This window comes from Ambystoma mexicanum, chromosome 13 (assembly GCF_040938575.1).
Source record: "Ambystoma mexicanum isolate Mex_15411 chromosome 13, UKY_AmexF1_1, whole genome shotgun sequence".
NCBI lineage: Eukaryota > Metazoa > Chordata > Amphibia > Caudata > Ambystomatidae > Ambystoma > Ambystoma mexicanum.
In genome coordinates this window covers 391,224,881-391,251,887 of record NC_090938.1, presented here as the reverse complement: position 1 = coordinate 391,251,887, position 27,007 = coordinate 391,224,881, and the positions used below count along the sequence as shown (strand labels likewise).

The following is a 27,007-nucleotide window of genomic DNA, read 5'->3' as shown; positions in this document are numbered from 1 at the left end:
TCGGCTTTGCTTGTTTCGGATATCAAGCCCTGTGCCTATGGGCAGAACCCCATTGATGTACTGGGCTACAGTTGGTCCAATTTCTCGTTCAATGGTAGGCAAGCTCTGGGCAAATTGTATGTAGCATCCAAGGGTACCAGTGTGTTGGGTTGGGATGAACAGGCGGCTTTAGGTATGCAAATTCATCCTGGTAAGGAGGTTCCTGTTCTCAGTATTGCAGAGGGAGCTGTGAATAGCGCCATAGTTACACCAGCGTTGCTCATGGGTGAGTTTCCTGAAGTATTTTCGGAAAACCTTGGTAAGCTCAGGGGTTTTACCCATCGTATTGTGTTGAAGAGGGGTGCTGTGCCTAAGGTACACAAAGTGAGGAGAGTGCCAATGTCAGCAAGGGAGGGATTGGAAGTTGAGTTGACCAAGCTACAAATGGCAGGTATAATTGAGCCGATTGAGTCATCAGAGTGGTTGTTTCCCGTGGTCCTAGTCAAGAAAGCTGATGGAAGTATTAGAATGTGTGTAGACCTTCGGGAGTTGAATTCTAGTATTTGGGTGGATCGGCACCCCTTGCCGAACATTAACGAGTTGTTGTTGACATTGGGGGATGCAAAGTATTATTCAACGTTTGATTTGTCTACCGCTTACCATCAAATTGACCTGCACATTGATTCTAGGCCTCTCACATCATTCGTGACTCCTTTTGGGGCATACCGTTTCTGTTGCATGCCATTTGGCCTTGCTTCGGCTTCTGCAGTATTCCAACGGTTGATGCAGCAGATGTTTGGCGGATTGTCAGGAGTACGTTATTTTCAGGATGACATCTTGGTGTAGCCTAGTAGCAGATAGGAACATGTCAGGGTCAGGAAGGTGATGCAGATTCTTAAAGAGAGAGGTCTGACTGTGAAACTGGCCAAATGTCAAGTGGGAGTGGAGGAGGTTACCTATTTAGGTCATACATTAAGTTCGGAGGGTGTGAGTCCTAAGGCTGAGTTGGTACAAGCATTGAGGGACACACCTGTTCCTTCCAATAAAGACCAGCTGAGGGCTTTCCTTGGACTTGCAGAGTATTATGTCAAATTCATATCCAACTATGCGGAAAAAACGGTGGCCAGGGGGGCCCTCATGAAAAAGTCAGCCAGATTTGTGTGGTTTGAGGAGTGTGGGGCAGAATTTGAACTGGTTAAAAGAGATGTGGAAAATGCCCCATGCTTGAAATCATTTGATCCCAAAAACAGGACTGTACTGACTGTGGATGCGAGTGATGTGGGTTTGGGTGCGGTGCTGGAACAATGGTTGGATGGTGAATGGAAGCCTGTTGCTTTTGCTTCGAGGACTCTGAGAGATGTGGAAAGCAGATATTCGGTAATTGAAAGGGAGGCTTTGGCGGTGTTGTGGGCTTCAAAGCATTTCAGGACATTTCTGTGGGGTATTCCGTACATAATCAGGACGGACCACAAACCGTTGGTGCAGGTGTTTTCTACCAAAGGTGTTGTGGCGGTGTCACCAAGGATTGCGAGCTGGTCGATGGAGTTACAGGATTTCAATTTTGCCTTGCACTATGTTCCAGGAAAATTAATGTAGTGGCGGACTGTTTATCCCGGTTGCCTGTAGTGGAGGGAGACAGTCAGGGTCAGGGAGAACTGGAGAAAGAGGAGGATTTGCAAGAGTGTCAGGTTGCATATGTTGCTTCCGCTGTGGAGAAGTCAGTGTGGGATGTTGAGTCAGAGACTGATGTGGAGTTGAAATGGATCAGGGAGGGTCTCATAAAAGGCTGGCAGGCTGTTCAGGATAGACCTGAGGGAAAGGGCTATTCCCAGGTATTGCATGAGTTGGCTGTGGGTCCTTGGGGTGTTAACAGAGGTGTCAAGTTAATACCCCCTGTATGTCTCAGGGGTAAAATTGTGGAGTTGGCACATGCTGGGCATTTGGGTCGTTCTCTTACCAAGAGGGTAATCTTAGGGAAGATTACTGGTGGCCGTCTATGGACAAGGAGGTAGAACACATGGTGAAGGATTGTCAGGCTTGTTCAATCAGTGATAAAAGCAAGGTATTGCATCCCCAACCCATACATCCTGTAGATGTTCCTAAACAGGTCTGGACCAAATTGGCTTTGGACATCATGGGTCCTTTTGAGTGTCTTCAGCCTGAGTGTAGATATCTGTTGGTGTTGGTGGACTATACGTCTAGGTGGATTGAAGTGGCTGTGTGTGGAAATGTCACTACTGATTCAGTTATCGCTTTTTTGAGGAAGGTGTTTGACCGAGAAGGGTTACCGACCGATTTGGTGACAGATAATGTTGTGCAGTTCACATCCAGGACCATGAGAGAATTTCTGGATCAGCATGCCATCTCTCATTACCGGACTGCTTTATATAATCCTTGCGCCAATGGTTTGGTGGAGAGGGCGAATGGTACCATTAAGTCTGCTATACAATTGGCTTTGGCCAACAGTTTGGATTGGCAGGAAGTTTTGACACAGTATTTGGCTCCGTATCGTAGGACTCCTTCTGTGGCTACGGGGAGGTCTCCTTTTGAACTTATGAGAGGCAGGAAGGCTGGAACATTTTTGAGAACCTTGGCTTTGGGTGGTGGGAGTCCATGTACGGTGGATCTGGATGGGATTCATCGTAGTATTTTGGCACGCCAGGAAGCTATGGTTTCTTCTCAGAAGTCCAGGAAAGAATTGTGTGTTAAGCCTGGGGATTCTGTGTACATTAAAAATCCTAGGTTTGTTTACAAGGGTAACAGCAGGTTTTTGCCCTCGAGGTAAGTGGTGAAGGAGGGGAAGGGCCATGTGCACTTGGAGGATGGCTCTGTTTGGAGTAAGAGACGTGTGGTGGTGAATGATGGCAAGTGTGCTGGTGCTTCAGGTGGAGATTTGAATGTCTAGTCTCAGGAATCTCAGGATGTTGCTTTGGATTATGATCCTGTTGACTACCAAGGAAATAGGTGTGGACATGAAGAGGATATTGCGTGTCCCTCAGATACAGGAGTGAATGAGGATAATCGAATTGCATTTCCTCAGCAAGCTGAAGTGCGGCACACTGTGGGGCGTGTCCCTAGGCGGTGTGGGCCGCCCATAAAATTTAGAGATTACATTTGTTAGGAATGGCTAGGTGCAATTCTGTGGCTCCTGTAAAAAAATATATATATATGTAATTCTGATGTACTGTTGTTAAGGTGTAAAGGCATGTGCACCAATATTTCTCCATACACAAATATGTTTATTTAATATGCTGTTTAGATATACTGTGCTTGGTGTTTGCAGGGTATGCTTAGTGCCATTGCTATACTGTTCCTCATTAAGTTATTTCTGTTTACCTTGAAATTCTGTTATTTTCGATTCTGGTTATGTAAGGGAAGAGGATATGTTGTAATGTGTCCATGGCCATGCGCGTGTGGAATGTTGATGGCCCTTCAGGCATCAACATTCCACATTGGGCAGTTATTTTCTGGATCCTTTGGTGGCGGAGCTCGTACTTGGGGTCCACACAATAAAGAGCTTAAATACACTTACCTGGCTTTGGTAGGTTTCTTCAAACTGCTCCAGAGCCAGGTATGTAGAAACGGTAAACTTGTTTTTATTGTTACAATTGCAGGTAGGAAGGTAAGTAACGAGAGTAGGTAACTAGCTTCTACTCCCTCTGGCCCTCTCTCTGCCTCTCACTAACCATCATCCCTGGAACTCCCATGCACCGCAGATTCCAGGCTTCACACCACATATCAAGCTCCACTTACTCAGACACACACACACACACAGCTCCTCCTGCCAGGTGCTAGGTCACAACAGTTTCAAAGCGCTCAAGGAGTGTGGAAACATGGGGGGAAAAAAACAACAGTCACTCAGAGCCCTTGAAATTCTGAGACGAAAACAGTCTGCACATCGTGCGTAAAAAATACATTTAACAGTTTGGGATACAGCAAATAGGCCTGACGGCGATTCTGCAATTTTACAGTACAATTAGGGGGTGAGGACAAGGGAGAACAGACGGACGATCTTCAGGCATGCTGTGTACGGACCGAGCAAGTACACAGAGGGTTACAGGGAGGGGGGAAGGATCAAATGCAGTCGGTCGTTTGAGACTGGGGTAAGTGCAAAGAGAGCCACTCTCTAGTGTTAATTTCACAAGTGCATTGAGTGTGGGGAGTGGGGGTGTAGGGCCCTGAGGCAAATGCGAGAGAGGACTGACGGGGTGCTGGGGACCAGTGAGACTGAGGTTCACCAGGTGGCCAGTCAGCATGCTGTAGGAAGAGGGGGGAGAGTGGGAAAGAACAGGGACTGAGTTAGCAGGGTAGAGAAGGAAGACAAGAGGAGGGTCTTGAGGAGTTTTCCGGAATTTATGGAGACCCGCCTCAAAATTAAGGGTGGCAAGGAGGTTGTCCCAGAGGGAGGCACCTGCCGAGGATAAGGATCTCCCTCCAAATCTGTGCTTGGAGAACCGGCTCACTCGTAGAACGTTGGAGGTAGGCAAGTGGAGGGATTGTGAGGGACAGTATTTAGGTAGCCAGCTTTGCGGGTAGGTAGGTCCCAAGACCCAGAAAGCCTTGTGGACAATGCAGAGGGTCTTGAACTTGATCCTTGCAGCCACGGGGAGCCACTGAAGAGATTTCGGCGCTGAAGAGATGCAATCCCTGGGCTTGAGGCCAAGGATAAGTCTTGCAGTTGTTCTGGGTGAGTTGCAGAGGACGCAGAGCAGAAGAAGGGAGGTCGAGGAAGAGGCTGTTGCAGTAGTCTAGCAAAGGGAGAACCAAGGCTCTGGAGAAAGTGAGCCACTGTGTAAAAGTGAGAAAATGAATAGTACCTCAGAGGAGCTGATGGTTATACTTTTTAGAGATGTCAGAAATGTGAGAGGGGAAGGAGAGAGTGGAGTCGAAGATGACCCCAAGGTTTTCTGCCTCACAGGCGGGTGCGGGTGCAGGGCCAAGGGAGGCCGGCCAGTGGGAAAGTGGGAGAAGGGGTCCCAATGAGAATGAGCTCAGTCTTACTGGTATTGAGGCAGAGGTCGTTTGCAGCACACCATGAGTGAATGGCAGACAGACAGTCTGATATGAGCGAGGAGGAGGAGGTGGCTGAGGTTAGCCTGAAAGATAGTTGCGTTTCATCCGCGTAACCTTGGAAGTTAGGGGTGAAAGTGCCAATCACATCGGCCAAGGCAGCCATATAGACGTTGAAGAACTAGGGGGAGAGGTTAGATCCCTGGGGAACGCCAAAGGTTGAGAGTGCAGCAGTCGAGAGAAAGGCTCCTAGTTCTACCTGGGATGGCCAGTTGGAGAGAAAGGAGATTAACCATGCCAGAGCCTCACCTGTGATTCCCAGGGTGTCACAGTTATGTGCGATCAGGATGTTGTGGTTAACCGTGTCAAAGGCAGCAGAGGAGAGGTCAAGGAGAATGAGGACAGAGGGAGTGTTAGTGTCAAGATTTGAAAGCAGGTCTTCACAGGTGTTCAGAAGATCAGTTTCTGTGCCTCTGGATGCTCCAAGGCCAGACTGATGGTCATGGAAGCAGCCAGTAGATTCAGTGTGGAGGGTCAGCTGAGTGATGGCCAACTTCTCCAGGAGTTTTCCCAAGAAGGGAGTGATGGAGGTAGGGCAGTAGTTTGCTGGAATAAAGGGGTCAGAAGGGGGTTTCTTGAGCAGAGGGTGCACAAGGGAGTGCTTAAGGGTGGTTGGGAAAACTCCAGTGGAAAAGGAGAGATTGCAGAGATCAGCCAAGGCTGGGGCGAGGGTGTCAATATTGTCCCTAATGGTTTTAGATGGGCAGGGGCCCATCTGTTTGGGTGAGGCCTTCATAGGCCGGACTTGTCTGGTGATCTCATCAGGTGTGATGGGCGAGAGAGAGGGCAGGGTAAGAGGAGGGGGGCTAAGGGAGGCTCCGGTGTTGGTGGATGCTGTGGGGTGGAAGAGAGGGAGGAAAGGATGTCTTGGGTTTTTGTGATGAAGTGAGTAGCCAAGGCCGAGCATAGGTACTAGGTGGGTGAAGAAGAGGCTGCTGCAGGATTGGCCATTTCTTTTCAGACTTTGAAAATCTTGGCCGTGTTGTTTGATGCAGCGGAGAAGAGTGCTTGAATATAGACTTTTCTTGGAGCGGATGCAGAGTCGGTATTGCCTTTGAAGGCGGCTGCAGGCCAGTTTGTCAGATGGTCCGCCCGATGAGTTCCATTTCCACTCAGCTGCCCTACATTTGCGTTTAAGGGCAGCCAGATCAGAGTTCCACCAAGAGTTGCATTTTTTGGAAGGCTTCAGTCGACCCTCATGGCAGGGGCAAGAGTGTCAAGAGTGTTGGAGATAGAGAGGTTGAGTTTAGCGAGGTCTTTGTCAAGGTGGGAGTCAGCCGTAGGAATGGGTGGAGGCAAAGGCAGCCACTGTCACTTTTTTCATGTGGTCTGGTGACTATGAAGCCGAGAGGCAGTGCCTGGTGTGTTGCTGCAAGAGGAGAGAAGAGTGTGTCAGGTGTGTTGAGAGAAGAGAGTGGTTGGGCCAAGAGAGAGGTAGTGAGAGGGGTAGAGAGAGGGATGTCAGTAGAGATGAGAACATCCAAGGTGTGGCCTACGGTGTGAGTGGGGCCACAGGGTAGGGTAAATAGGGAGAGAGAGTCGCATAGGTTGCAGAAAGATCCTGAGGACTCAGGAGAGTCCAGATGGATGTTGAGATCACCCAACAGGAGGAGTTGAGAGGAGGGGGAGAGTAGAGAGGAAGCAAGGTTAGCCCATTCCGAGAGGAAGAGAGTGGACTGTCCTGGTGACCAATAGAGGGTGGCAATAGTGAGGGATGATTTAGGGGAGAGTGAGAGTCTGCAAACTAGACACTCGAAGGAGGAGTATGCCTGAGTAGGAATGATCGATATAGATATCCATTCTGGGAAGATGAGCACCACTCCCCACCTGTCTTCTTAGGCCTAGGCACAAAGAGGATTTTGTAACCTTCAGGGAGGAGTGTGTCAAAGCTTGTGATGGAGCTTTCCTTGAACCAGGTCTCTGTGATGGCGAGCACATCAAGATCCATGTGTTCGAGGAGGTTGCAGATGTCGGATGAGTGTTTGACAGCCAAGCGAGTGTTGAGACTGTCTATGGGGAGCAACTTGGCATCTTTGAAGGTCTTCCTGAGGGGGCGCACAGGGGACTGTGGTCACCCCCCAAGGGTGGCGAGAGGGCCGGGGGATAGTGGAGGATGGCGAAGGAGCCAAGGCCAACAAGGGATCCAGGACAGTATGGCAAGACAGGGGCACCTGTGCATAATTGAGGGGGGCACAGATGGCAAGGGACCCTGGACGAAGGGAGAGGTGAGGTTAAAGAGGCGAGGGGGGGGGGGGTCTGTCGAAGAGAAGAAGGTTGGGTTGAGGACCCTGCACCATGATGGTTCCATTGAGATAGACATTAATGGTGACTTTGTAAATGGCGAAGAGGTCAAGGAGAACCTACCAGCGAGTGATGCCATTAATGCGAGAGGAGGCGATAGGAGAGAGAAAGCCGACCATGTAGCGAGTCCATAGGTCAGGTGCGTTAACGGAGAAGAGGATGTTGGTGATAGTTTCTCTGCCGGAAGCCGTGACATAGGTGTCTGCAATAGGAAGTCCTGGGTTGGAGCCCAGTATGTCCTTCTTTAGTTTCTTCCAGCCAGATTTAGTGATTGGAGAAGGTTAGGAGATAGTGAAGCATTTAGAGAGGATAGGAGAGATAGATAGCGACATGGTTGGCTGCAGGAGGAGGGGGGCGGGGATACTTACCTGTCTGAAGCACTGATGCACTCGGAGGAAGGGGGTCGGTGTGGTGGATTCAAATGGCTTTTCAGAATAGAGCACATCTTTTTGGCGCAAATGATACGCGCTGGCAGTTGTTATACTTTGACCGTTTGTGTGGAATTACAAGCAATTCCTGACTAGGGCTGATCCCCAACAACAGATGCTTTGCAGGTGGTTCCAAGCCCCATCCCACCCCCTAAAAAAACACTGCCCCCCAACCACATACTCCATAATACACACAATGTAACTCTCCGGTGACTTGTGTTTGGAAGGTCCGGTCCTCATTAACACTTCACTCAAGTGACTCAAGGGTTTGCTTAAAAGCAACCTGGATGCCGGCCTGGAAGCTCACAGGGGACTACTCGTCTTTTCATCCCTCCGAGGTAACAGAAACGCTAGTACCACTGATTACAGTGCTTAGAATGGTAGACATGCTGTAAGGAACATTACATAAGAAAGTGAAATTATGGTTATTATCACGGATACCCAGTTCCTTGTGAGTCTCCAAAATATTCACCCTGTACAATGGCCCTCTGTTAGGCAGAAACCTGTGCAGTTCCCTCTGGGACCACTGCAAAAGATTTAAGACTACAGGTGTTTGGCAGTAAACCCACTTGGTAGCAGTCTGTACCACACAGATTCACTTGGTAGTGTAGCTGTGGCTGAGCAGTCAGACTTCCCTCAAGAAGAATTAGGCAGTATACAGAGTATTCACAATAGGTCAAAAGAACTCAGTAGAACAGGTAAACACTGACCAGAGCTTGGTGTAAAAGAGATATAATTATTTATTTAAAACCACATCTAGAAAAACACACAGGCACTAATAGTAAGCAATTCAAAAACACGGTCACTAAAAGATATACACTCCCTTAAAAGAATATTAGACAATTCTTTAGTAAAGCCCCACTTATTTTCAGACAGCGATGAGCACTTAACGCAGATGGCACTCTAATAATTCGTTTTAAAAGGGAGAGAAAAGCAGAGTATAAATGGAAACAGATCCCAACACTTTTGCAAGAACACAACAATAGAGGAAGGCAAAGTAAAACCGTGAGTTTAGAGTTCAGTAGGCCGGATCCACTTTAAGAGGATCAAAACGAAAGGTGTCCAAGGTCACACGGTGGCAGTGCACAAAAGTCTTGAAAAAGTTCAAAAAGAGTTGGACCAAAGAAAGGGCCCAGTTAGAAGGTCAAGGCGGCCAGCCCAGTCCAGAAGGTTAAGGGATTATTATTACCTTGTAGCAATCTTTAGAAAGGGAGGCCTGGCGGACATGGTACCTTAAAGTGGTGAGAATACTCCAGCGGGGGCAGTTGTTCCTGGCAGCGGATGCAAGTCGGTGCTTTGTCCGGGGGAAGAGAGGATCTCGTCGGGGAGGAAGACCGGAGTCCGTTGCACTGCCAGGGAAGAAACCAGCCGCGTAGTTCTCAGGTAAAAGGAGCGGTCCTTTTATTTGCGGTCCAGTGGTAAGTGGCTATCCGGTTGCCGGGGTGCTTGGCACGGGCAATTCGACCACAAGACGGCCTGGGATGAGAAGAGAAGAAGGTAAACTGGTTGTGCCCACCAGTCAGGGGAATAAGACTCTCCAGCAGGGAGATCTTCTCTGTCGTCGTGAAGTGGTGAGTCGGTTCCGCAGGGGTCCACCGGTGGTGTCGTCATAGCAAGTCGGCTCAGCTTCTCCCTCGTCGGATTCTCAGGTCCTGTGGCGACTTCTGAAGTTCCAGTCCCCAAAGCCCTGCTTTTATGAAGCACACCCCCATTCACTCAGCCTAGCTGTCAATCAAACATGCTAAGTGGTGAGCCGGCCGGCTCACCACTTGGGCCAATCACACAAGAGTGCGACTTGAGTTACCAAGGTAACTCAGTCCAGGGTGCCTAAACCCCCCTCCCACACCCCCTGTGGTACCCAGACAGAGTGGCACCACTTTTGGAGGCTTCTGTGGAGAAGCCTGCCAAAAAGTGGAACAAAGGGCTCGACTTGGGTTGGAGTCACAGAAAAGAACACAAACGCCATTTTAGAATCGAGTCCTGGGAAAAAATACCAACCGGCGAATTAATATTAAATAAATAAACCGGCGGTATGTTCGAGGCTATGAGAATTAAATAATTAAAGTTGGTAGCCTCGAACAATGGTAAAATCCCATAGGGATATATTCGCGGTCGAATATAAAAAGTAGTATCCACTGCCACCAGCCAAAACTCGATCAGGGGGGACGGAGACGTGCCCCCTCGACTAACAGACCCTGGGGCAATTGAATTGCCCCGACCAGTACGTCCACAATATGATGGTTTGTACCGGTTTCTGTTAATAATTTGAGACTAGTAAAGCCAATGGTGACTTTACATGCCCTGGGAGACAGTAGTCAGCCCCAGGGTATGGAGTCTATGGTGGGGTGTCACTATGATACCCCTGTGTCACTGCACGGAGGGTGCTGTGTAACACACACAGTAAAAACACATGAGACCCTATGGAGTAAAGGACCCCATAGCCCATAAAACACATTAACAGTCAAAGGAACACCATAAATCATGTCCAAGAGTGGGAGAAAAAGAGTCTCACTCTTGGCAGGAGAAAAAAACAAACTCCAGAAATCCAGCAAAGCTGCTGGGGGACTCACTAGGTTTGGGAAATTAGCCTTACAGAGAATTCTCCCTAACACCCTCGGTGGGGAGCTAGGGTACATATTCTGTGCAGACCATCCCTCGAGTGGCCTCGCTCCCGCCTCTAATGGGGTATACATATAATGACCAGGGCCGATCCATACAGAGTTTGTGAGGGCCTTGAGACTCCACTCCCAGGATGGTTCATATAGCGTCTGTGCAGGTCACATCACCTACCCTTTCCTGCATGCCACCCACTGTGACGAATCAACTTCCGGGGCACCAGTGGTACAGGGATGAATATCGGTTTCTAAACCATCAATCAGGCCCACACCTCTAGCACACCAGAAGGGATCCGCACAGATTGGAAACACAAGCAAATGATCGACCTCCTTGTCCAATTTTGGTAACGTGGACGGAACGGCGGCTTATCTCCGAAAGTTCATGGATCGTTGGTTAGTTGCAGCACAGCGAAAGTACAATTATTACCCAATGATAAAGGTTGTATGAAAATATCTACTTTATTATTATCACACAGGCAGTTCTAGCAACACTACAAAATACAACACCCCCTGTAAAGTAATGCAAAGGACAGACAGTTTAAAAGAACGAAAAGGGATGCACTCAGGATATTGACAGGAGGGTAGTCGGTATGGTAAATACTCCCAATAATTCCAGGATAATTGGTTTCAGCACAAAGGGAGCAATGGGTCGTAAAATGTCACTAGGGGCCTTTGGAGAAGCACCAGGGGGACAGAACAACAAAGTACCTTGTGCTGTAGATGTTCTTGGAGCTCGACAGCGTCGAGTCGGTTTCAGGGCACTTTGCAGGTTCTGCGACAGAGTTAAAGACGGGAGACAGCTGCGGGTATCAGGCGGGAGGCAGTTTGGCAAGCGAGGCTGGATGGGTGGCTGCAGGCTGGCCTACACAGCGGCTCAGGGTCAGGAATAGTTGCCTCAGTGCTGGTCGGCGGTTCTGAAGCACTGGTTGATGCATCTCAGACGTTGTTAGCGACTGCGGCGTAACAACAGTCAGTTGGTTGCAGCCCAAGGGGCTCGACTGGCTTGAAAATTTCCTTTAAGACAGACGTCGGTAGATGCTTGTCCATGCACTCCTCCAAGCTTCTTCGCTGGACTTGTGTTGTCCTTTACGGCGGATGGCCCAAAGCTGAGGAGAGTGTTGCATTCAGCTGCCTTGTCCTTGGTTTGGTTTAGAGACTCTCTGGCACTGCCCACCTAGGAAGTTTGCTGCAGAGCCTAGCAGGGCATGGTGTGCGCTGGCTGGGTAACGGGGGCTGCTTGGAGGGTCCTCTGGATTCAGTATCTCCCTCTCTCTGTTCCCTGGGAGATGTGTAGGGAGGGATCTTGCTTCCCTCTTGGATGTCCTGGCCTTCCTTCACTGGCAGAAGATGTAAGGCAAACTGTACCTTCAGCCAGGTTCCAATGCTGAGTTCTTCTTGTTACTCCTTGCAAAGTCTTCAGATGGTCTGCCCAAAAGAAGGGCTTGACCCTCTTTTAAAGCCAAATCGACAACAGCGATTGGTGCAGGCTAAGTCTACCTTAATGAACCAATCCTGGGTCCCTGCCAACAATCTCCTATATGCATGAGGTCATAACCAGAGTGCTTTGCAACAGAAAAGGTAAAGAGGTGAAAACATGCAATACTACGTCCCACCCATCTTCCTGTCTCTTGTGGATCAAAGGGTCTCTTTGGTCAATGGATCTCTCTGTGGTTCCCGATTAAAGCGGCATGTCTCCCTTGAAGCTGCAGCAAGACCAGGCTTTGTCGTCATCAATCCACATACTCTGTACCTTCTGATTGGGGGTCCCCCTGCAGGGATGACTACTGTAATGCATGCAGTTCCAGACATGACATTTCACTGTCAATCGATACTGAAGGTGGGAGCTGGCATCAGCTTGACACAGTGCATATGAAAGCGTGTTGGGGGTTTCCAGTCTCATTTGTTAGTCTCTGCAGCCAGACCACATGATATGATTGGTTATTAATAACGTGCTTAATACCCAGAGGTTTCTAAGCGTGGACCCGGCTATCGGACCTGTAGTGCTCCGTGTCGTCTTGCTTCCAAGGCAAGCACGTTGCCCCTAAGCTATCCTCCCGAGACACGTGTGGGCCTGTTTGAATTAAATTGATTAGTATGCAACGCTGCCACCAGCAATAGGGCTACACAAAAGGACAGGGCGGATCAATGGAGCCTTTGATAGGTCATTAGGCTGGCCATGGCAGGGGAAGGTTTTGCCCTCCCCCTTCTGAGATGACATGGTGTAATCCTGGCTGTCATATCCCAACTAAATATGACAGAGGGGGCTGAACCTGTAGACTGTGTCCACCCAGAGTACATGGCTCTATGTGCATGTTGTGCGGTGAGCATAGGAAAATGTTTGCGGATTAGACCGAATACATTTTTCGGAGCGGAGGTTGATCTACCATCATTAAATTTCATTGAAAATTTAAAATACCCAGCTTAACGCTCGCCCACGGATGGTCAGAATCCTCACACCCACCCCACATGTTGACCGCTGTATCTATGAATGTCACGTCACCTCCCCTTTCCTGCATGCCACCCACCCACCATATAGGTTAACCATTTAGCGTCTGTGTAGCACATTACCTCCCTTTTCCTGCAAGCCACCCACACATTTCACTCACCAACCCACATGTTGGCCCATGTAGTCTGTGGAGGCCACACCACGTCCCCTTTCCTGCATGCCACCACACACATCACGCACCAACCCACATGTTGGTCCATGTAGCATCTGTGCAGGCCACGCCGCCTCCAGTTTCCTGCATCCCACACACGCATCCCACATGTTGACCCATGTACAGTATGTGAGAGCCCCTTACCTCAGGGGCACAGTCTGGAAATGCATATTGGACTGGTAAGGGGCACAGTCTGGAAATGCATATTGGACTGACAGTTAACGAGTTCTTCCCCCATCATTCGGGGTTCATAAATCCCGACCCTCCCCCAGCCCCCCACTCCATGGTCCATGTAGGTTATGCCCCTCACTGTGCAGGGCATCCACTCCATGACTGTTACCGAATCGGAATAGAGTTGATTGATGGATTGCTTTGCATGTGTTCTACAAGGTCGTGCTCACCTTGCAGGAACCTTCTAGATGCCGTGCAGGTCATGACCTCCATGCCCCTCTGGACATGTCAACAGCACTAGCGGGCCAGCAAATGCATGAGGTGCGCTGTGCGAATAGCCATAGCTTGGGTGGCTCTGCGCATTCTCTGGAGCCCTGGGTGATGCTTCATGCCACGTGTGTGCCAGTGGGTCCCAGTGAAAGTGTGCCCTGCCTGGCCCAGCATGCTAGCGTGAGGCAGTCTGTTGGTAGGTCAGTAGGGTGAGTTACTGCACTATGCAGTTAGTAGTTCTGACATATGTTACTGAACACATATGATTAAAAAGACACCGATTGCAACAGAATGTACCCCAAACTCCCCCGTGGGTAGTACTCGATCTGTTGCCAAAAGTAAGAAAGGGATTTTTGCAGTTGGGGGACAGTCTTTCGTTGGTGCCCAGGCCGAATGTATGCCCAAACCCGTCCATGACATTAATTCTGTCCCAGTTATGATGCCCCCAGCCCCACTCCCACCACATGCTATTGTTCATATAGATTCTATGTTGCCCCTACCCTCTCTCCTATCACATGGTGTTGTTCCTATATATTCTGTTTTGCCCTTGGCCCTCTCCTGTCAGGTGGTGGTCTTCATATACAGTGTATGTTGCCCATGACCCCCTCCCCCATCCCATGGTGCTGTTTATATAGATTCTATGTGGCCCCTCTCCCATCCCATGGTGCTGTTTATATAGATTCTATGTGGCCCATCACACAGTGTTGTTTATGTTGATTCTATGTGGCCCCTCTCCCATCCCATGGTGCTGTATATCCAGATTCTATTTTGCCCCTAGCCCCTCTCCCATCCCATGGTGCTATTGCCCCTAGCCCCTCTCCCGTCCCATGGTGCTGTTTATATAGATTCTATGTGGCCCCTCTCCCACCCCATGGTGCTGTTTATATAGATTCTATGTGGCCCCTCTCCCATCCCATGGTGCTGTTTATCCAGATTCTATTTTGCGCCTAGCCCCTCTCCCATCCCATGGTGCTGTTTATATAGATTCTATGTGGCCCCTCTCCCATGGTGCTGTTGCCCCTAGCCCCTCTCCCATCCCATGGTGCTGTTTATATAGATTCTATGTGGCCCCTCTCCCATGGTGCTGTTTATATAGATTCTATGTGGCCCCTGGCTGGCCCCTCTCGCATCCCATGGTGCTGTTGCCCTAGCCCCTCTCCCGTCCCATGGTGCTGTTTATCCAGATTCTATTTTGCCCCTAGCCCCTCTCCCATCCCATGGTGCTGTTTATATAGATTCTATGTGGCCCCTGGCTGGCCCCTCTCCCATCCCATGGTGCTGTTGCCCTAGCCCCTCTCCCATCCCGTGGGGCTGTTTATATAGATTCTATGTGGCCCCTGGCCGGCCCCTCTCCCATCCCATGGTGCTGTTGTCCATAGCCCCTTTCCCATCCCATGGAGCTGTTTATATAGATTCTATGTTGCCCCATGTTGAGAAGTTCATATGGATTAATGCCAGGCTGTGCCCCTCCCCTACCCCCAAAAGATGTAATTGATGCAATATCATCTGGTAGCCGTTTGGGGGTGGTGGTGGGGAGGAGTGTGTGGGGGGCGCGGGGATGGGAGAGAACTGACGCTATCAATATAACAACAATGGCAAACGATCCAATGGCTCTGCTCAGTTTTTCACAGAAAAACGTCACATTTTCGCGTTTTCTATCTCATTAGAGCTACAGTGCGAGCTGTAAAGGGTTAAGGAGGGGAGCTGTAGGGGCCTAGTGTCAGCCAAGGAGGGGCTAAAGGCGGAAGGAGGGAGGGCCTTGCCTGTCAACACAGAGGGTCTCTGACTGAGGGTCAGAATGAGGCACGGTGAGGGGACAGCGATTCGCCTGTCACGCAGGTGTATGGCAGCTACCTCCAGACATGGGGCGCATCGGCGCCCCTCCCCACATTTCGCTATTCATAATATGTTTTCATGCAGGGATGCACAGGAAATAAAATGGGAGTGACCGGCCTAATGTCGCACAGAGACTCCGTCAGTTGTTCAATGCAGCAGAGGGTTGGAGGGAGCGGCACGGACTTGCCGATATCACACACAGCTACAGCGGTTGAGCCCGAATAAGACTTGCGGGGAGCCCCTGGAGGTGGCAGAATTCACTTCACGCAAGACCGTGAGTGAAAGGCGCAAGAAGAAAAGACGAGGCTGATGGCAGATCACACAGAGTCAGCGACAGAGCCGGCAGGGCTTTAAGTGGGCCTGGGCCCAGACCTGGCAGTCTCCCAATATTGCCCTTGAGCCAGGGCTCTCTGAACTGACCTCCTTTACCAAACGTCTTGCAATACCGCTCTCAATGTTTAGAATCACAACCTACGTTAAAGAAATGTGAAATGAGGTTCTTTTAAAACGGGAAAGGGAAATTATGAGCAAATACATTGTTTGATTTTTACCACACATTGTATTAAAGGATTATCACTAGAATGCCTTTAATTAGTATAGAATATACGAACAGCAGCTTTCTTTCAGAACATCTGTGGGATTGCATGGTATACTGACCCCTTTTGATTTGATGTTCTGTTTCATAATTGAAGATATTTATTTTGGTCAAAATGTGTATACACCGTGACTATATTTAAATACATCGTTTAAAGCCTATGTTGTTCCCTTTCATTGCACTTATGTAAACTCGTTTGGCTCGGTTAGGTCAGGCCTTTGTTTACACAGGCCAGCCCAGCGTTATCCGCTACCTGGGATTTCAGGCTGCAGGTTTTTGCATCTTTTACACCCCGCCCCCAAATATTGCATCACAAGGCATTAAAGCCCCCCTCGATTTCTTATCCCTCTTAAAGCACTGAAGCCGGGGATAGGAGGGGGCCAGAGGAGGAGAGAGGGGAGTCGCCTAAAGGGACACAGGCTGTCAGTGGAGGAGCCGGAACTAGGGAAGAAAAGCGAGTCACCCAAGGGTACACAGCGAAACTCTGGAAGAGGCAGGTCTACGAAGAGGCCTATGGAAGGAAAGGGCGTCGCCCAAAGCTCTGAGAAGCAGTGGAAGAGGCAGAGGGATGGGAAGATGGTTACAAGGGGCACACCGAGTGTCAGTGGGAAATCCAGGGCTAGGAAGAGCCTTTGGGGCAGGGGTCTGCAACATTTGGCCCTCCAGATGTTTTGGGCAACAATTTCCATCTGACGGCATCCTCATAGGCAATGGGGAGGGGTCATGTAAGTTGTCCAAAACATCTGGAGAGCTGCAGGTTCTATCTATCCATCCATCTATCTGTCTATCTCTTCTATTGCGCCACTCGACCATAGACCGCAGGTGGCAGACCCTTGCATTATGTTATACAGAGAAGCCGCGGAAAAGCCAGGGTGGCCAGAGGCGCAGGTAGAGGAAGGAGATTGCCTAAGGTGCCCACAGAGAATGAGTGGAAGAGCCGTCCTGGGAATAGGCACAGAGACTATCGGTGCAGTAGCCAGGGCTAGGAAGAGGGACAGGGAGGGCAGAGAGTGACGTAGGGGCACATGGAATATCTGCGAAGGTGGGCTAGGAGGACGCAAAGGGAAGGAGGGAGGGTCACCTAGAGGCCCAAGGGGTATCCCTGGAAGAGCCAGGGCATGGAAAACAAACAGGAGTGGGGAAGATTGTCGCCCAAGGGCACACAGAGTATCGCTGAAAGAGTGAATTGCAATAGACTAAGTGATGGCTCGGTCACTCCTCTGAATACAGCGCACTGCAGGCTAATTCCGAAAGCAATGATTGGACATGCCTGAACTAAAGGAATGTTGGGTGGAGTGGTTTTTACATTGTATTGATTGTGTGTATTCCTTGTAAAATGTGAAAGGTTTATGTAAACCACAACACAATTTACAAAAGAAAGAGCCCGTCCTAAGAAGAGGCATACGGGAGGGGTGCCCAAGAGAACATGGAGTAGCAGTGGTTGAGCTAGGCTTAACAGCCCAGAGAGATAAAGGGGCTTACTTGTGGGCACATAAGTAACCACTGCCAAAACCACAGGTTTGAGGTCACACACAGCATATAAAAGTGTTTTTAAGTAAGAGGAGCAGGGATGGGGAGGGGCAGGACGGACATGCTTCGGAATCTGTGGCAAGGCGAGGGTCAGAAGCATGTGAGGAGGACCACATATACCCGACCACCACTGCCCCCCACTCCCCAGTCATGCACCACAGCTAGAGAGATCGGCGAAGAGTAGCGTGCCCCACAGCAGACAGACTCGAGAAAGCCACCCCACACGCAAATCCTATGCATTCAGGAAAGCCCGCCATGTAACGCTTTAATGGAAATGTTAGACGCCATGTCTCGCCCAGAGAATTAGGGTAGCTGAATCAAGCATCACTTCCTGAAATCTAGTGAAAACCAGACGTGCTTCCGTTCAGCAGCCAATCTCCCAGCAGGTCAAAGCGCAATTGCTGCAACCAATCCCTGTCGAGCGAATATAGTAGCACACTAAGTGCAACCAACCCTCTGCACTTGAAAGAACCGTGGGGCAAGTGAGTCTCTGTGCCCGGAGAGGAGGCGGGGCGGGCCAACGGACCACACTCCGGTGTGCTGGAGGGTACCATTGAGCGGCAACTGGATCTGCGCAGAAGACCTACTCCTGAGGCGCTGTCAAAACTATCCGATGTACTAACCAATCCCCCACTCCTGCTCCTCCAACACAACCTATGCCACTATACACGACCAAGGGCTAACCACACCACACATAGACACAACTAGTATTAATCCAATTCTCGCACTTAACTAACTCTGAGGCTCTGGACACAACCTTAGACGGAACACACCACTGCACATAATCCACAAATGCATCCCCACTACACACACCAACACAACACCATCAAACGCCAAACAGACCACTGCGACACTGGACGCCCCTTACGGTTGCAACCAACCAGTGCGCACTACCATCCTTCCATCCTAACTGCATACGTCCTACACGCCCAACATAAAACACTAGCACATTCCGAGGCACTGAATCCTACCCCTACAGGTACAACAAGCCGGCCTCTCAACCAACTCCCACAGGCAAGACAACGCACACAGACGTCATTTCCTCCTGATCCTATCCTCACTAACGCACCCCGCCCTCTTCTCTTGCAGAGACACGTGAGCGCCGGTATAAATCAACATAACATGTGGGAGGGCCCTAAAACGTTTGTTGCAAAGGGCTGGGATTAGACTGAGGTCCAGTAGGGTGAAGAGACTAGCCTCCAATGACACCCAGTCCGTGGCAGAGCCAGAATTAGATCAAGATATATTGGGGGCAATGCAGTTACGCGGGGCTAGCAGAAAGACATTGGGCCTCATTACGACCCTGGCGGAAATCGCGGTGCTAAATGCACCGCGGAGCACGGCGGAAAGCTGCCGATAGCGCCATGGAGGTTGGCGGATTTTCCGCCCCATGCCGACCTTGGCGGGGCGGTAAATCCCCATTCCCCATTTTACCCTTCCCCATTCCCATTTTTGCCCCATAGGGTATAATGGGAGTGGGGAAGGCGTTAATTGCGCCACCGTAAAATACGGTGGCGTAATTAACAACAAGGTCCCGTAGCGCCATGGATTTTTCCGCCCGGAAAAACCAGGCGGAAAACGTTCCATGGCGCTACGGGAACTCGTAGTAGGGCGGACGGGTCCGCCGCGAATAACGCTGGCATAAACCCACTCCGCAAGGGTCGTAATGAGGCCCATTGACTGGTCTTGAGCTAGTGTCCAAGGGAAGGGAAGGGAAAGGGGGGGGGCGTGGGCGTCACGTGAGATGATCACATGGAGATCAGTGATAGAGGCTGGATTATCGGCAAGGGAAGTTGAAGTAACTCACCAGTCGTCACGCGCAAGGCTAGGGAGGAGAGTTGGCGTTAAAGACTCTGGAACTAGGCGGAATCTGCCGTGGAGGGGCTTTAGCAGAACTCACCTGAGGTAACGGATAGTCAGTGCAGGTTTCACGGGCCTGTGGTGGATGGGAGAGTCTTGCATCAATGCACACAGATCCGGGGAGAGACTGACGAGCTGGGATGAAAATTAATCGATTTAGTCCAGCCCATTCAGTGAATCTGAGATGCTAGAAGGTGACGGTGTTTGCCTGGGATCACACGGGATGTCTGCCAAACCTGTGGTTAGATTTAGACATGCGTTTTGCTGTGAGGAAAGGAGAGAGGGAGTCCACACCATAACTATGGTTTACGGGGGAGATTCAGAGGCAGCGCCCCAGCTGTGCAGATCCTGCTTCAGACAAGAGTAGAGATGTCCACCAAGTTCACTGGGAGGAAGGAGGACACTCCATCCGTGATCCTTTGCTCAGATTCTTCGGAACATTCACTGGGAGGCGAAAGGCCTAGGCGCAGACCCTTTGCACAAGAGTACACATTTGCCTGCGATGTTTGCACAATAGAGCTCTGATGTCCTCAATAGTTCTGTTGGAGACACCCCCCCACCCTCCACTTTGAACTGCAGTAAGAGTTTGCTTGAGGTCAGACAGATCCTTCACACAGAGGTGGCATGTTATCAAAGCTTCACTGCAGGGCTCCGATAAAGAGCACAGGTCCCTCACATACAAGTGGGGTGTCCACAGGGCTTCACTGGGAGGCACAAAAGACAGGAAACAACCCCTCTGCACCACAGTGGGAATTGGCCGACGGTCACACAGATGCTTTTCGCAAAAGCTGGGATATCCACAAAACTACAAGAAAACCTATATGGACAAAACATAAGATTATCTGCCCCAGCTTACACAGATCCTTTACACGAGAGTTGGGGGTGTTCACAAAGCGACAATAGGAGCAGTAAAGACACTACGGGGATACTTTTCAATAGGGCTTTAATTTAACTATGGTTTACATAGATATTTTGTACAAGAACTGGCATTCTCATAAAAGTACAGCGCAAGGCACAGAGCCACGGCACCATCTAAAATGTTGCGCAGGGGCGGGAATGTGTACAGACAACACAAATGTATAAAGGGGCAAATCCACGGAGCATCATTGTGAGAATGCGGGCCCTGGGGGCTGCTGCACGGTTGGGAAGATTCGACCAAGGCGCCTGCGCAGTAACCGCCTCATGGTCTCACTGCGCAGCCCATAGAACACGGGTATGACGCACTGCGCCAGAGTGAGGCCCACCACGCAGACTGTACCCAGGGCCTGCACGTGGAACAGCGAGAGGACCTGACGCTGCACCAGCACCTCCAGCAGTTGATGGGCGAGAGCTGGGATTAGGTAGAGCGCCATCTGCAGGGCATGCAGTAGAACCGTGCGTCGAGCAGCCTGGTTCAGCCTAGGGCCAGCCCCATCATCGCCCGGCGTGGTCAAGACGATGTTGATGTATGAGAAGACGATGGCCGAGACGCCAAGGACCATACACAGTACCACAAAGGCCTTGCGTGCAGCAAAGGTGGCAGAGTCTTCGTCAATGGCGGCACAGGAGCTGACGGGATCAAGGAGCATGTGGCGCTTGGCATGAAGGACGGCTACGTAGATGAAGACAAAGACACTGGTGGAGGAGCCCCAGATGGCTAGGACAGTGGCCAACACGCGGGATGGGGAGGTGAAGGAGGGGTACCTCAGGGGCCAGCGTATGGCCAAGTAGCGGTCAAGGGCCATGACCCCCAAGTTGAGGCGCCCGGCCTGCAGAGAGCTTGCCACCAGCAGAAAGTTAAAGGCGCAGAGGATGAGGGGCAGCCCGCCCGCAGCTGACACAACAAGCCCCTGCACGGTGCTGGCGCCCAGGAAGACCACGTCAGCCACCAGCTGGGAGGCCAGCAGGACAAAGCGGGGCTTCTCCCGCAGTGATGTCTCAGTCACGACAAAGACCACCATAGCCAGAGACAATGGTAGGAAGAAAGGGTAGAAGACGGCAAAGATCGGGGCAACATACCCCCAGAGCGGCTCGATCTGTAGGCCAGGGACCACCGCCGCCGTGACTGAGCCATTTCTGGCCTCTGTTGTGTCATTCATCTCGCTAGGTTATTGCTTGCAACTACTCTCAGCGAATCTCATCCAGCAAAGACAACCAATGCCAAATACACAGCCCCCCATATAGATGTGGTCCAAATTAGCAGCTTCATTCCTGCTGCGCTGCAGAAAAAGCACCACTGTGGAAAATAAATCAATTTCCTAGCACCCGCCCCCCCAGGGAACTTTAACAACATAATTAAGCTCCCATGATCTTCACCATTGACGTCCAGTGGGACTGGTCTGCTGTGGACCGGACACCAAATTGGTCACCAGGCAACCTTAACCGACAGACGAAATGCTGGCCCAGTAAGCTCTCCAGGGAGTAGTGGGTGCAGAGGCAACCAACCATGACCTTCCTGAAAGACTGGGGCCTTCATAAAGAACCCTCAGAGAGGGCAACCGTCTCAGTGGCCGGATCTTCCTGAGAGATTGGGGGTCCCTCAAGAAGGAGGGGGCGTTGTAAGCCCTAAGAGATGTGGAATGCCGCGTGATGTCTGCCTCCACGCCCTTCCTTAAAACCATGAAAGCTGCAGTGGCAAATGCAACTGCGGAAAGCTTATTGTCTTCAAGAGAGACATTGCCTTATTTATGGAATCAAAGGCTTGAGACATCCTTGAAAGACTTGAGACCCCCATGAAACGCTTTAGACCTTCATACAAGGCTTGAGAACGCCACAAAAGTCTTGAGTGCACAATGAAAGGCTTGAGACATCATTGAAATACTTGAGACCGCCATGAAACGGTTCAGACGTTCATGCAATGCTTGAGACCTCCACAAAAGGTTTGAGAGCACAATGAAATGCTGAGACATCCTCTAAAGACTTGAGACCGGCATGCAATTCTTCAGACCTTCATGCAATGCTCGAGTCCTTCGACTTCCATAAAAGGTTCGAGACATCGATGCAAGGCATGGGACCTCAATGAAACGCTTGAGAAATCCATGAAACGCTTGAGACCGCCATGAAACGCTTGAGACCGCCATGAAACGCTTCAGACCTCCATGGGACATAAAGCCCAGCCTCTTCCAAACAACTTCCTGTTTTTTTCTGCCTCTGGAGAGACCCCTTGTGCACAGCATTTGAGATCCCAACCTCCGTCGAGAAGGGCTTTCCAAAGGGGGCAGGGTATGTTGCAAATCACATGCCTCGCCAGCTGTGTGGAGCACGCTGTTGGAGGTCTTCGATGAAATGACAGTAGGTACCGATTTAACCAGCCTTGCCAGATGGACAGCACGAGTCCCATCGGCACACCTCCCGGGTAAACGGTATCTGCTTCACGGTCTGATCGGACTGCCTAGTTCTGGTAGTTTCCGATTGCTACGGTAGGCAGCCGTGTTCCACTCCAATGGGCCTTCAGGACCATGTGAATCACGCTGCAAACGGCATAAATAAATACACGCGGAGCAAGTAACATGTTATATACCCGTTAGAGCCGTTTCCACCTGTTGGTAACAGAGAGGGTGGTGTTTTAATCTAATACCAGACTATCCGAGCGCTCACGGCACTTGCTCTTTTCCTATGCGGATCCTCTACACTCTTATTGGAGCCAAATTATCTGGGCCAGGCGCTTTCGGGGGATTCATTTTTTTTATCTGGTGTATATTTTGGGTCGAGAACACTTCTGTCCAGTCTACCCGAGAGTTACTACCCAAGTCACCGTTCCTCTACAGCAGGGGGGTCTCTACCCTTTACGTTAGCAAGAGCGACTTGTAGTTAATGACCAGTAGGCAGATACTACTGGGCAGAGTTAAATGGGTGAGAATTTGTACCAAGATTTATTTGGCCAGTTTATCTATTTATATAGAAAAGGAATAACATATGCATTTATCATGATATAAATAACTTCAAAAGCATCTTTATTTCATTATTTTTTATTGGTGGCTGTCTCCTAAAAATTGTCAAGCATATCCGAATGTAGGAAGGTAATCGAGACATTCAACGACAAGGCTGAGACTGCATGCTACCCAGCAGTGCGCAGTGATCTGGGGAGTAGTTTGAAACAGCAACAGCATTTACATGCTGTCAGACCGGATCTAAGTTTTACTTTCATGAAAAAGGCATATTTACAGAGATAGGCCATCACATTGGCTGATAGTGCAGATGCCCTCCGTGCCATCGTGTTTGCACCAAACTGTACCTCTGACATGGCAGGCATTAATTCCGGACAGTTTAAAAAAAATCTCTGACAACAGATTCAGCCACGGTTGTCACTGCACCCTTCACGATTTCAGCATCTGTAAACGTATATTTGTTTTTCATCAAATAATTAGCAACTGTGAAGGGTGCCTCTGTGACAGCATTTGCATTGCAGCGTTTTGTTTAGCCACTTTTTAGGATTGCAGACCGCTTCCTCTTGGAACCTTATTTTCCTGATTTGCTTGCATTATTGCAAAATTCCTTTCAATGCAACTCTTTTTTTCCCACTGTAACTTGGGCATCATAGATTAAAGATGCGCATTTTGTTTTTACACTGGAAAAAAACAAATCGGTTTCCCACTCTGGGTGTAAATTGTATGCCTTTTGTTGGATGGTGCGTCTACATCCAGGATTTCACAAGGATTGTGTATTTGTTTTGGCGACTGCATGTGCAAAAACGACCTGAGGAGTATTTCAATCAACGTGTTATACGGTTTTCAAACATTCAACATATACCACGTTCTGATTTGTCAAAAAATAAAATCCACTGCCTGTTTAGCATATCGCCAATTCATGCAATTGCTCACATGCTAGGTCACAACATTAAGCCAAGGAAAAGTAGCCCAAAGCCTAATTTGTTGACCACCCTCAAACTTTTTTTATGTCCAAATAATTGGCAAGATTGAAAAAATGAATGTGTGGGAAAAAAAGTGTAAATCACAGGGCTAAAATAACATTCAGTTTTATGGTGATGACTTGAAACGTGCACAAATCATATTACAACCCAACCAAACAATATATGAATCGTTATATTACCATTTTGAGCAAAGAGAGTATGGTTGTAGTAAGGGGCAACGTATTCAAAATGGGTGGTGACCTGCCACCTGACTGCCCTTTATGAAGGAGGCAGTGCTACCGCTTACAGGATCGCAGCCTCTCCCTGCAGGAATCATGCAGGTCATTCTTGTGCATGACCAATGGGCCATGCTTGACTTGCATGTGCAGCTCTCTCAGACATACCAAGTGCTCCAGCATCACAAAGATAGTTTAAAATGACACTTATGACATCTTGTTTGCAATGGGATCAACACGTGTTTTACAGTGGCAGTGCTGGCATATCCCACGTACTGATGGTGACAAAGAGGATAACTCTATTTATTGTTCTCCCATCCCATGGCTCTCCTTAATGTTCTCTCACGGTATGTTTTTTTAAGTCCTGGCATTGATAGCACTTGCGATTTTACATTCCTGTTTAGTTTTATAAATGTAAGTGGACAAGCACCAGAACGCATTGCAGCTAGTAGTTTCACACATTTACTTAAATGTAAACTTGCCGTTGGCACTTGAATTCCTTCATTGGGACACGCATAGAGGTGATCTCCGCCAATAAATGGCGAATTCCATCTTAATCTTAAATAAAATTGAGGTACTACTGCCTTAAAACAGAAAACTCAGTGGGCCTCATTATGACTTTGGCAGTAGCCGTGCTGGTAATTACCGGCACGGCTGCCACCAGAGTGGTTTTTTTTTACAGGTACCCGGCAATGGGGATGTACCGGGCATTCCAGCCCCGGTGAACCTGGTACATCCCCATCGCCAGGTGCAGGTAATAATTACTCCCCATTCGAGCCCCATAGGGCTCAATGGGAATGGGGAGGTCGTATGCATCGGCACCATTTGTGAATGGTGCCGGTGCATCCGACATGCTCTGCTCGTGGGTGCGGTACGCCCACCAGGTCAGACCTGGTGGGCAGAAAGGCACCGGCAAGCAGAACTCGTAGTTTGCCGGTCTGGTAGTAACAGCACTGGTAGCTTACCGGCGACGTTACTACCGGAGCAGCAGATTTGTAATGAGGCTCAGGATCTTCAAATAAAAAAAAAAAGAATTCACAGTTTGCTATAAACAGCAACTTGTACCGCTAGATTTACCTTTTTGTTTGCAAGCGGAGTCTCACAAGGATTGTCTTTTTTCTACACACATTCTGAGCAAAAAACGATTACAGCTGTAGCTTTATTTGTCCCATTCGGATTGCATGCCTATAATTACAGGCATGCAAAGAAATGCTAACCGAGATAAATCTAAAGAAACACAGGGAGACTAACATGATCACAGCCCCAGCTTTGTTTCACATGGCATTCTTATTTATTCACCACTTCCGTTTCTAATCGGCCATCATTTGCACCTCTTGGTGACAACGGCCACAACACACATTTCCGATTCACTTTTGTTATTGATAGACAGACCCTTGTTCGGACACTGCCCCGAGCCCTTCAAGCCCAGATGCAGCCCCTGCTCTCACCGCGCACGCAGCTTTTGACTGTTTGCTTTGCAGGAGGAGGAGAAGAAGGAGGGGGCAGGGGAAGAGGCCCAGGGACTTGAGACACCAAAAGAAACAGAGTGCTCGTTTTGGTGTCTGATGCAAGGAGCTACTAGTGGCTTGTGATCTACTGGTTGGAGACCCTGGCACAGTATTGATGCCTCCTTCCTGGAGGTGTGATTAACTCCCTTTGTGTAAACTCTGTATGGGCTGTGATGAACTATGTCAGACACTTTTCTCTCTTATCAGGGATCGGTGACTGGCATTTCTAGAGTGCCCTTTAGTGTTGGTAGATGTTTGGCCCTGAACGCTTTGTTTATTCTTTTCGAGAGTTTTTTCTGCATTGCTACCCGTCACTTCCACACATAAGGTGTAAACCACGATTTCAGCGAGTGGCGTTGGGAGACAGTCTATTAAAGTATAAGCTGGTTGTGTTTTTCCAATAGGGTTATGGGTTCTATCGAAGCTGCCCCTTATGGCTCCTCAGCTATGGGTTCGCCCATGGGGGATGGCTCATTCTAGGCAATGCACCTCAGGTGTTGTGATGTCAAGTTGTGTTCAGACCAGCTCTCGTGGACTTGGAGGAGAAGGTCCTGTTGGCAACATGGGGGCACCTTACTGTGCGTGGGCATGGTTGAGACACACTGTGTAGGGTGGGTCGGCTACTGCAATTATTTATCTGGAGAGCTGCATGTTAATGCAGTCTGCTTCTTTTCTTCTTGCCATCTTTGTCCCTGCTGCCAGGCCTTCTGGAATGACATGGCAGCAGCGGTCATTGTGCTTTCACATCGTCCTTATAGAATGGTGGGGTTGATTCTTTCTAGCACAGGAACTCTCCTACGTTCCTTCTGTTTTGAGTGCCAGGAGATGTTCTGGTTCATCGCATGTCACTGCGATTCTTCATTGCCCTTCAGTTTTCCAATGGATACTATATTCACTGGTTGTCTTATTACCCTCGAGGTGTCTTCCATAAAAATCTCTCTAATCTGGGCTCTAACCTTCCTCCTGTCCTCATTCTCTTTCATCTATCCTCTGCCTTCGATATGGTCAACCACGCCATCTCGATCAATCGTCTCTGTGACAACCTGGGCATCACGGGTCAGGCCCTAGCTTGGTTGACCTCCTTTCTCTCCGATCGACTCTCCCAGGTACAACTTGGGTCCTT

At 49.5% G+C, this 27,007-nt stretch overlaps 1 protein-coding gene across 1 annotated transcript; it reads right to left on the bottom strand.

Annotated features, from left to right (window-relative positions):
* Positions 1-20,415: 20,415 nt before the first annotated feature.
* Positions 20,416-21,390, bottom strand: LOC138520375 (odorant receptor 131-2-like). Its single transcript, XM_069632782.1, has one exon. It carries the CDS (start codon positions 21,388-21,390, stop codon positions 20,416-20,418), a length of 975 nt encoding a protein of 324 aa, XP_069488883.1.
* Between the last annotated feature and the right edge of the window lie 5,617 nt (positions 21,391-27,007).

Bases quoted from the DNA above. Each gene is read 5' to 3' on its own strand.
- LOC138520375 (XM_069632782.1), bottom strand. From the start codon at position 21,390: ATGAATGACACAACAGAGGCCAGAAATGGCTCAGTCACGGCGGCGGTG.